The sequence below is a fragment of the Euprymna scolopes genome, chromosome 21, assembly GCF_053919585.1.
Source record: "Euprymna scolopes isolate OS-2025 chromosome 21, ASM5391958v1, whole genome shotgun sequence".
NCBI lineage: Eukaryota > Metazoa > Mollusca > Cephalopoda > Sepiida > Sepiolidae > Euprymna > Euprymna scolopes.
Genome location: NC_136502.1, coordinates 25,118,926 through 25,131,211, shown reverse-complemented (window position 1 = coordinate 25,131,211; position 12,286 = coordinate 25,118,926). Strand labels below are relative to the sequence as shown.

The 12,286-nt window shown below is 31.5% G+C and overlaps 1 protein-coding gene across 1 annotated transcript in view; it reads right to left on the bottom strand.

Annotated features, from left to right (window-relative positions):
• The window catches only part of LOC145242744 (protocadherin-16-like), a 73,726-nt gene that overhangs the window by 52,082 nt on the left and 9,358 nt on the right, over positions 1 to 12,286 (bottom strand). Inside the window, exons 4-6 of the mRNA XM_080105886.1 lie at positions 9,426 to 11,843; positions 8,853 to 9,012; positions 1,828 to 2,109 (exon numbers count right to left, since the gene is read on the bottom strand). Of these exons, the coding sequence (XP_079962012.1) occupies positions 1,828 to 2,109; positions 8,853 to 9,012; positions 9,426 to 11,843 (2,860 nt within the window). The remainder of the gene's footprint in view (positions 1 to 1,827; positions 2,110 to 8,852; positions 9,013 to 9,425; positions 11,844 to 12,286) is intronic.

Sequence of the window (12,286 nt, the reverse complement as noted above, 5' to 3'; positions counted from 1 at the left end):
AAAAAACTCATAAATTATATAATTAGTTCAAAATCAATGCAGAATATCAGAAGATTTAATAAGTAATAATACAGATTAATATTCATTTTGAATATAAAAATTATCAAAGATACTATATGCTGGATGCTTCGCAATATAAAATGAGCACAATAATTTACCGAGATATCTATAAATAATGAAAATGTATAAAATAATAATCTTTCCTTTATATCTTTTTTCATTTATTATTTTCTTTCTAATAATAATTTTATGTCAAAATCAAAAATATGAATTAATAATCAAATCATTTACAGGTGTCACAAAAATAAACAGATGAACATAACTAAAAAAGACTTCAATAGAAATAGAACATTTTTTCTAAATATGAGTCATTATGAATTTGGATTTTAAATGTATCAGATATTACCTTTTTGTTTTTAAAATGATTCAGCTGAATTTCATATTTAAAAGAACTTAATATACGTGCAGTCATTTGGACCTATTCTTTAAAAAAATATATAATATTTTGATATTTTTACTCGTCAATGCAAATTACAAATGATCGATGATCACACAAAGCATATATTTAAAAAATGGCTAGATTTAAAGAAAGATAAATGAAACAACTATGTATTAAATAAAAATGTTAGAATTCTTTCACATTGCAAAAATGTATAGATATAATACTTTTAATTCAAAAAATTATAAGATAATAAAATATATGGGAATTATCTTTGAAAAAATTAGACCTCAATACAATATAAAATAAAATTAAAATATAGACGACAACTGACCAAACAGTCTTTTGTATCAGCAATAGAAATGATATTTGACACTTTTATTACTGATGATTGAAAACATGACTGAAAACATGAAGAAATTATTAAAAATAACTCACCTCTTTTTACGTGAAATCCAACTGGATTTTATACTAAAATAAAAAATAAATCCAGAAAAATATAAAGCTTCAGCAGCAGCAGCAGCTATTATTTATCAACATCCCTTGCCATTTCTTTTGTGTATTTCATGTAAGAAGGAAGCCAGCAGTCCTAATTTGTGTGATGTGTGCAAAATGGCTACTATTTCTCTGTTAAAATAAGCTTATTAGTTAAGGATACTGTCTTTGAAATAGTTAAACATCATATTTTTTTATCTTTAAATTTACTAAAAATCTAACTCACAATTTAAAATTTTTTATAAAATCTAAACTAAAATTAATAAATTTTATGCATAAAATTAGGAATTTTAAAAAAATACGTATTTATCCACTATGGCCTACTTTTTCTTATTATTTTAGCTTTTATTATCATATTATAATATGAACTAAATTCTAATGATTGAATACTTCTGTCATTTTAATAGAAATCTAATAGGAAAAAAAAGTAAAATTTAAAATTTATTTCTTAGCAAGAAATTCCCAAAAATATTTTTTAAAAATGTTTAAAATAATAAATGGTAGTATGTATACATTTCTATATGAGTGAATATGTCATTTGCTATTTTCTTACAAATTAGCATTTTTCATATCTGAAGATTTAGCTTAATCAAAATCAGTAGAAATGAAATACACAATTAATTTTTTAGAAAATGATACACAAAAAAATTGATTATTTTCATTTAAAATTACATTTTAAAGCATGAAATCATCTAGGCAATTTAAGTAATTCAATATTGATTTGAAATTATTTTGTTATATAAAAAAGTTATTTATTATTATTATTAATTAATTTCATATTGTCGGTTTCATTTTTACATAATTAGCCAAATGTTTTGTAAAGATTAAAAAAATGTTTTTCTTGTTTTAATTGTTAATGTTTTTATATTATTAATAAATGTTATTTCATTGGGGCACAGGTGGCAGTGGTCTGTTAATAGATGTCTGGCTCTCACTTGGAGCTACATTCCTTGATTGTAAATGTCTACCAGATAGACTATTGCTATCACTTTCAGGGTGAGATTTTGTGCCTGGCTGTGGATTGTTTTCATTCATGTAGGGAGTGTAAAATCCTCTGGCTACTATTGTGGTGTCACTTGGGTAATTGATAGTCTGTTCCAAGGGTCTCATCCCCGTGGTCTGTGTTAAATCAGTTTGAGTCTGAGGCGGATTACAGTACTGAGAAGAAAACACACCTGAAATAAAATAATGAAATTGTTTGATGTTACACTTTTTAAGATAACTAAAAGAAATACAATGTCTACAAGTTTTGTAAGAATTATTTACTTTATTCAGTGACAAACTCCTAAAGAGTTTTAAGAGTTTGTGAAAAGTAAAATTAGATTATGATATATATATATATATATAGTAATTTATAAAATATATATGGCGATTAAGCTACACTGAATATTCTGCGTTTCATCCAACTATAGGATTCGTCAGGCTTATATTATCCCAATAAGTCTCCTTCTATAGAATTGAATTTACTCTCTTCTATCTATCCTCGTTATATATATATAAATAATGACGAATCCTATAGTTGGATGAAACGCAGAATATTCAGTGTAGCTTAATCGCCATATATATTTTATAAATTACTAACTAGCTCTACCTACGTATTGAGCACTTTTGAAGTAAATACTTAAAGTTTACGCATAAATCTATACTTTCGTATAGTAAATTTATGTGAATAAATGAAATAGTTATATATATATATATATATATATATATATATATATATATATATATATAACGAGGATAGATAGAAGAGAGTAAATTCAATTTTATAGAAGGAGACTTATTGGGATAATATAAAGCTCAACAAATTTCAATGGAGCTTATATAGGAGACATTAGGAGTGGAAAATGAATTCAGAAACTATATATTGGAAAATATAGTATGAGTCATTTATTTAATAATTTAGTTGGGGGATAATATATATATATATATATATATATACACATATATATATATATATATATATATACATATATATATATATATATATATTAGACTACCCGTGACCTGTTGGGTCAGTATGTTGTATTAGCTATGGAATTCATGTATGAATGTGACACTTGTGACGTAAAGAAAATATTTTTTTTTTAACATAACAGAAACATTTCTATGAAAGTATATTAAAATGAAAAAAGAATATAGATAGATTTCTATGAGTCGTTCTGTTTATTATAATTGATTATTTTTGAAAAAAAAAAATTTACAGTTACTGAATTATAAGTGGTTGGCCATACTTATAGGTAAATGTGCACTGAACAGATACCATAATACTTATTATAATTAAATTCAAATTTTGATATATCTCCTTTTTTTACATCGTTCATTTCTGTATTCCGTTTAAGTTATTTTAAACCCCCCTCTTCCCATGTTAAATAATAATTTCGAAATAATAACGTTAATATTTCAGCGTCCCAGTTGTTCTTTTGTTTTTTGTTTATTTTAAACCCCACTCTTCCCATGTTAAATAATAATTTTGAAATAATAACGTTAATATTTCAGCGTCCCAATTGTTCTTTTGTTTTTTGTTTATTTTAAACCCCACTCTTCCTATGTTAAATAATAATTTCGAAATAATAACGTTAATATTTCAGCGTCCCAATTGTTCTTTTGTTTTTTTTTTCATGTTTAAATTATCCAAATAAATAATTGTTAATACTGTCTGCTTTTTTTTTTTTTTTTACAAGTTCATTTCTGTATTACGTTTAAGTTATTTTAAACCCCACTCTTCCCATATTAAATAATAATTTCAAAATAATAACGTTAATATTTCAGTGCACAGGTCATGCGCGCATGCGCAACAGGATGTTGTGAACCAGAAAGTGGGTTACATACATCGTTACAAGGTCATTTGAGTTTTATAATTATATATATATATATATATATATATATATATATATATATATATATATATATATATATATATATATAAAATAATTAAATTGAAGCAAGATTATAATAAAAGAAACTTGACCTAGAGGTATATGCCGTTTTAAAAAAATTGGTGGAGGAAACAAATAAAAAATAGCACTGTGACACATCACAAACTCATTTTAAACTCATTGATTATGCATTTAAGTTTGTGTTTAAAATCAAAACTCAAGATATAGTTTTAAAGAAAGTATATAATTATTATTTTGTATTTAAAATTCAAACACAATAAAAGATTTTATAATGTTATAAATCTTAAAACATGATAAAAACATCACAGATTAAAATTTAATTATTTTAATTTTACACCTAAAATGAAATGAAGCCTTATGAAAAATACACTAAGAACTATAATGATCTCTTTCTTTCCGGCTTTAATTTAAAAAAAGTTATCAATAACTTTGTTATAATCCTCCTTTACTCATTGCTTGTATTCTATACTAATACCACATTTTTAAGCCAATTCAGTTCTTTCATTTTCAATCTATTTAAACTGAAATTCAAACCTATATTACATATCTTTCATTTTGGAAAAATCTGAATCAAATTGGATTTAATAAAAGTTTTATTCTGTTAAAATATAATTTTCCACATGTTTGAAAGTAAAACTTTGTTTAAAACTTTATAAAAACTAATTAGAAAAACGGTTATTTATTTAGTTTTTTTTTTTTGCTCTGACATTGAGTTATATATTTTTTATTTACTCTGAAAAGTTTACAACCAAACAGTAATAAACAAAATATTAGGCACAAAGCCACTTAAAAATGGGGGAGGGGGAGGGTCTATGGTCATCCTCGTCACTGTACCTTTGCTAGTCTATGCTTGATCCTAGCTAAAGTTCTCATTCACCAAAATACCTCAAGCACACCGGGGATCGTCCTACCTAAGATTCACAAACCATATTGCCTGTGTGTGTGTGTATTTTTGTTATTGATTTTTTATAAACAATAGCATAACAGAGTAAACATAAAAATTTATAAAAAGTCATTTGTTTAAATTTTATTTCATTAGCTTGGATTGGAGAAAAAAGTCCAAAAAATATGATTAAAATGTTAGTAAAACCCTCCCAACCCTCTCTATGTGGTAGAATGCCCACTGTTTTCAGGCTTGGGGATGGCCAAAAACAAGTAAGTTGTTCTCTATATGGAGCTGAAAATCCAGGCAGGATCAAATAAACTGGGGTTGAGAGGGGGGTATGTGAAGTTTCTCCAAGATTGCTTATTGGGGTAGCCAGGGACGAAGAAGAAAGGATCGGTGTGTAGGCATCTTGAAGGTTTCCTATCGATGATGGAGGGGGCCATTCACTCGGTTAGCTACAAACCTAGTCTAAACACTTGTTTTAAGGGTCTGGAGTACTGCAGGATCTGGAACCGTGTGTGCCATGCTTAGGCGGGGAACATGAACTCCAACTTGATACCTCTATGTATGTACAGACTCACTAACTTTACCCATCTTCGGTCAAAGGTCTCGGAGTATAATCTTTTCCTATCACATCTGATCTTTACCTTCAGCTGGTGCTTGAAGAAGGGGACCAGATCCTGATCAGCAAAAGATTCAACCCCGTGCTTCTCTTGCATTCTTAAGTTCCATATCACCATTCTGGCCATGGCCAGGATCACAAGAAACAACATTCGTCTTTCCCTGCCCCACAGCGGCTTTGCACTGTGGATGATGTAGGACAAGTCCAGAGGACAAGGTTGCTTGGGATTGATGTGAGCCATCATCTCGTTGACATATGCCAAGTACCATCTGAGTCCACTGCAATTAAAGAACGCATGTTCCAGCATTTCCTCAGCTGGGGTCCTGCAATGGAGACACCCTGACAACCTCACTAGTCTGGCACTTTTAAATATAGCGTTGAGGGGCAATACGTTTTGGGTCAATCGCCAGGTCAAGGAAAACTCAGAGTTGTTGAGATGACTCGAACCTAGAGCCCAGCTCCACTGGGAGCAGATCCCCTCCTTTTACAACCCCAGATGCTCGACGTGTGGGTCGTCAGCAACCGCCCCCCCCCTCACTAGTGCCTTATATAATCCCTTTCTAGTCAGCCGTGAAAGGTTGCTGGACCTTGGGAGGTTCCTTAGCACGGACCTACACTCTCTCAAGAACTGGGTGTCACTCCACAGTTTTTGATGCACCTTGACCTTCTGGTCGAGGATGAGATCAGGAAAAGCAGCTTCAACCGTAGAATTTCACACAGACTCTTCTGTCAAGGTTTGGCTCAGAAAGGTCAACCTCTCGGCGTCACGATGACACCTCAAGTTGGGCATTCCCAAACCTCTCTCACACGGACGTTGAACACAGACCTGTCTGTGAACTCAATGTTTCCCTTTGTCCCAAAGAAGTGAGGACAACTTGCTCTGTAGGGATTTTAGATAATTCTCAGGCAGAGGAAGTACAGCCAGTCGGTAAAGGATGAGTGGAAAAACGTAGGTAGCACATGCTTCCGCCCTGCCCTTCAAGGATAGCTTCCTTTGAACCCACGAGTTGACTGTGGCTTCAACCTTTGACTTTACCTCCAACCAATTCTTTTCCAGCTGGAAGTCCGGTCCAAACCACATGCCAAGGATCCAAAACGGGCCATCGGCCCAACTGAAGGGAGCGGGAAGGGAGTCAGCGCCCTTCCAGGCTCCCAACTGTTGACTGGTCGACTTACTGTGGTTGATTTTATCCCCTGTGGTCTTTTCGTACTATGTGAGTGCCGCTGTCACCACCTCGATGCCTCGGAAGCTTGATACAAAGACAGTGATGTCATTGGCAAATGCGGAAACTCAATCCACAATGTAGAGTGATCCCGCGCAGGACCAGATTTACTTTAAAACGAGCATTAATTAATTACTTATTCATATTTTATGCTTTTTTCTTATATAATTGCTTTCATTACACTATTACGCTGAATTCTATTAAAGCATAATTTCTACATTCTGCATAATTGAGTAGAATTTAAGATGAAGACGTTTAAGCACACCAAAATACTTTTATACCTGTATCTATATATACAATATATATATTTTATATCTGTATACACATATAAAAGTTACCTTGTTGGTGTGTGTATAAAAAATCCCTACCAAACTCCTCTCTGAATATTTGGTCCACAAAGTTGAAATTTGACTAATAGAGTATTTGGATCTGTAGCATACTTTTGATTTGGTTTTAAACCGGTAAAATAGCTGCTAGAGGTCAAAATTGGGGAAAAAAGCATTGATCATGGCATGGCATAATTCGACTATAGCCGTTTTTTTCTGCGCATGTGCTAATTAAAAGTTATAGATTAAATAACATTATTTGTTGCAGTTTTTGTATATGTGTAGATTTAGGTCATATGCTGACCGATAAGGTTGGTGAGTTATATGTTTTTGTTTTGATTCTAGTTGATAGCACATAAGTCATTTTTTTTTTTTACTTTTGAAATCACTACTATATATTAGGTACAATATAATAATTGATAGAGAATTGGTTCTATAATAATAAGTACAAAATCTGCATGAATGAAAATATGGTATTTAAGCATATTTTATGACTTGGGCAATACCAGGTGACTTGTTAATACATAAAAAATGATAAAACTAAGTCATTGAATGAATTTATAAAAAGAATTCCCCTAAAATAATACTTGCTTATTATTGATTATTATAAAAATGTCAATATATTTTTATTATTTTTTTGGTGGAAGAACAAAAATAAAAATGTCTAAAAAGAAAAGTATGGTATTGATTTATATTATATATATATGAAATGTAATTACATGTAACATTAATAAATGTTTCTTTAGACAAGACAGTTTTATTTCAAACTTGAGTTTGACATTTTTAGCGAGAACATTCTTCAGTGCTTATTTTCACAGGAAGTTAGCTCTTAGGGCCTTCAATTTTAACATAAAATAGAGGAGTGTAACAAAAGAATGATGTCAACATTGTAACATAAAATAAAGTGAATGATGAAAATTTCTTTTTGTGTTTTTTAGTATCATTTGTAAACTAGCTTGTGGAGCGGGGATGCTTCTAGAAATGCGAATTCCCCAATGGAATATGAACAAGTAAAAATTTCTTTTACTTTTATGTAACATGATATCCTCAATGAAAACGAAAAAACGTAACTGTGTCTGACCTTGCTTACATAGATATTTTCCTGCTTGGATTGACTGGCGAGGAGGTGCAAGCTGTGTTCAACCGAATGCAGACTATCACTGGCAAAATAGGGATGTGCATCAATGCCTCCAAAACAAAGGTTATGTCTTCGTTCATGCTGGACAGAATTCATTTACATAATGTGGATTCCTTTATCTATCTTGGCTCTACTATCACACTGATTGGACAAGCAACAGCTGAGAATGAATAGCAAATAAGAACAGCATGGTCTGCCTTCTTCTATCTCAACTGGTCTCTGTGATCACAACAAGAAATATGCTTGGACATAAAGGAATGCATCTATCAAGCGATGGTAAGGACTATCCTTCTCTATGGCTGTGAGACGTGGCCTATGAGAGTGGTGAATCTGCGCAAACTGGAAGTCTTCAACAACTGCTTTTGCAGCATTCTGCATTGCCACTGTAGAGATTGTGTCCTGGTTTGTACTCTCCACCAAAGACTAAGCCTACAACCCCTGCTATCTGTACTTCTTCAACAATGTCTCCAGTGATTTAGACAGTAGTTGATTGACCAGAGAGAGAGCACATTCGCAAGACTCTTTTTCCCACCTCTTTACATGAGTGGTGCAAACATGTTAGTAGTAGCTGAACCCCTAGGTAACAACAATTAAGGATGACCTGCCAGTACTATCAGGCCCACAAGTAGTTGCTCTCTGGTGAATGAATCAGGATTGGTTAGCAATATCCTGCAACATAGCCCAAGATCGACGAACCTGGACTGCAATGGTTCAAGATACAGTTCATGTTCAGGAGGAAGCCAACTCAATCGAACCAGAATAATAGCTGCTACAAGTACAAGAAAATTAAAAGTATTTAAAAACTTTTAAGCACTTTATAACTCACCTGACTCATCTTTAGATCTGGTATTAGCTTCATTCCATTGTTGCTTGTTTTCACGAAGAGAAGACTTTACAGATCTTTGACTGGCATAATCATGCATTCGACCATTTCGTTCTTGATTTCTGTTACTACCAGATGGCAAAGCTACATCTTGAACGTACATCTGCCATAAATAAAGTATAAAAATTTTCAATGATAAAGAATATTAAACTAAATCTAAGAATGTCACAATTCTTGGTAAGAAAAAATAGAATTATATAAATATTTAAAAAGATATCTTGGATTTTCATAGATTTCATATACACATAATATTGTTTAGCATAAAGTTATGGACGAAATATCAAAGTAAATGATTTATTTCATAACATTCATACAAATTATGAAATAGAATGTACTTATATATATATGTCACAATCTTTACTTAGAGGTATACAGGTGACAAGATAGTAGGTATTTACCACATCAAAAAATTATAAACAACATAACATTAATATAAGAAAATATAATTCTTATCAAATTTTATAAATATTAGAAATATAAAGCAAAAAAGTTAATGAAAATAAAAAAACATCATACTTGCGATACTGAATCTGGGGCTGGCTGTGATTTTGGTACTTGATATGACAACATTTGTTGAGCACTTGAGTAAGGATGGGTTTGCATTCTGGGTGTTGGTGGTTGACTGCTTCTTCTCATATCAACTGCATCACTTGTAGGAAGAGCAACATTAGACCAAGGATTGGCTGGGTAAGGAGGACTTATCAAATGTCTCTGACCACTACTCACATATCCACCTTTTGCTACTGGAACACTTCGAGGATTGCAACAGCGAAGGATACACACTGAGATTGAAGCTGTAATGATCACAGCTATTGTCACTGCTACAGACACAATGATAATTGCTGAAGTCAGGTGGATCTTGTTATCTTTTTTGATGTTAACAGCATTTAACATTTCTGATGTCTTGTTGCTTACGGTCAGTGTCAAATATATAGTAGTTCTGGCTGAAAGAATTGGGCTACCACTGTCCTTCACTAGAAACTCCAGCTCATATGAGCCAGCATCTTGTTGGCTTAGGACATGAGTTGAACATAACAAACCAGTGTACTGGTTGATGCTGAATATCTGTTTGCTATTGCCTCTGATTATTTCATATTTTAGAAATGCATTCTCTTGACTGTCACTGTCTGATGCCTTTATCTGAGTGATGTTCTTTGAATGATGTGGATAGTAGATAACATCTACATTATAAGGATTAACACTAGGAAATGTAAAATATGGAGCATTATCATTTTTATCACTGATCTCAACAACAACATTCACTGAAGCATTTAATGATGGCTTTCCATTATCTTTCACTAACACATGAAATTCATAAAGATCTTGAAATTCATGATCCAGTGACATAATTGTTGAAATCAAGCCAGTGTCAGTAATTTTGAAAGGTAAAAACTGACTATTACTTGGCAAGAGAGAATAACTTAATTTACCTCCAGCTCCCAAGTCCGGATCTGTGGCATTGATTGAGCCAACGTGAACTCGAGACTTTTCATTCTCATTGATCTTAAATTGAAATGTCTTCTTGGAAAATGCCGGCTTTTCATCATTCACATCCATCACTTTAACAGAAAATCTTTTCTCACTTTCTAAAGCAGGAGATCCTTTATCCTCGCAATGAACAATAATATCATGGTGATCCTCACTTTCTCTATCCAATGGCTTTTTAACAATCACTTGATATTTCTTTGTGTCCAGACTTTGAAGTTGAAATTTATCATGATTCAGATGGCAACTAATATCTCCATTTTGGCCAGAATCATGGTCAGTTACTTTCACATAAGCAATAAAGCTGCCGACTTTAATATCTTCAGAGATATCAACTGTGTTTTCTGTAGATGAAGAAAAGAATGTCACTTTTATAATTGGTCTATTGTTTTGTTCATTGATCACATTCACTTGAACCATAGCCAGAGAGCTTAATGGAGGATTGCCTCCATCAGAAGCTTTTACATAAAGTTTATATTTCAGTTTTTGCCCAGTTGTAAATTTCTTCATCAAAAAAATTTCTCCAGTTTCTGAATTTAAATCAAAATGAGTTTTAGCAATGTCTGATGTTTTTGAACTGAAACTGTATGAGATTTTACCATTTTCACCTAAATCTAAATCTTTTACAGATAAAGTGATAACAGCTAAAGCAGCATCTGGTTTGTTTTTTATTGAAATGTTGTAGACATTTTGTGAAAATATGGGAAAATTGTCGTTCACATCAGTAACTGATATGCATACATCTAAAATATTTTCTTTCACTGGAGGTTGTTTATTTTTTGCCACAACTTGAATTTTATATTCATCTTTAGTTTCTCTGTCAAGCTTCCCTTTTAGATTGATTGCAAGTTGTGAAGTTCCATCAACACTTTTGGAAACAAATAAAGTAAATGGTTCATCCTTTAATTTTTTAAACTCATAAATAATTTCTGAGTTTAAAGCATCTACATCTCTGTCAATGGCATTTGGTATTGATATTTTGGTCCCAATAATATCGCCTTCTTCAAACTGTATATAAACTTGTTTTTCTGGAAACTCAGGTTGATGATCATTAATATCTTGAATGATAACTTTTACTTCTAATAACTTAAGAACAGTTGTCAACTTTTTCACTGCGATATCAACCATTTGAAAACATTCTGCATTGTATGTACATAGAGACTCAGCATCAAGGGTTTGGGCTGTGTACAATTTACCACTTTCTTTAGACACATGAAACAAAGAAGTGCCTGTCACTCCTTGTGTCAATAAACTGAATGTCACTTCATTTTTCTCTTCAAATGGTACGCTGTTGATGACCTCTGTGTCAGCAGCAACATCTCCAAGGTAAGTATGTGGACTTTGTCCTTCCTCCACATAATATGTGAGATCTATGCAGTGACATCCATGAAGAAGAAGAATTAATAAATATATTTGTTCCATTATAACTGAGTAGAAATGCAGGTGGTAATTTTAATAATAATGCTGTAAACTTTGATCCAAAACTGAAAATTAAAATCAACAAAAAAGCATTAGATTAAATGTGATTTTTAGCCATCTTTTATTGATACAATTACAGATAATAAATGTTGTATTTTTAGTCTCTAATCTTGTTATAACATAATTATGTTTATTATCAGATTACTGTTTATTCATTGTTTGAAATTATTTATTAAAATGAAGTTTATTAATCTTTTGATACTCAAAAGACATTAAATCACATTAGTTCAACTAAAAATAAATGATCTTATATAAAATACAACTAAAACAGATGGGTAAAATTTATAAAAAAAACAAACTTTGTATATAAAACCTGCATCTTAGAACATGTGTATTTATTTTTAAATCATAGTAAGAAGAAACATTTACAAGTTATTTTTATCATCATTTACATTATGATTATTTACATTTCC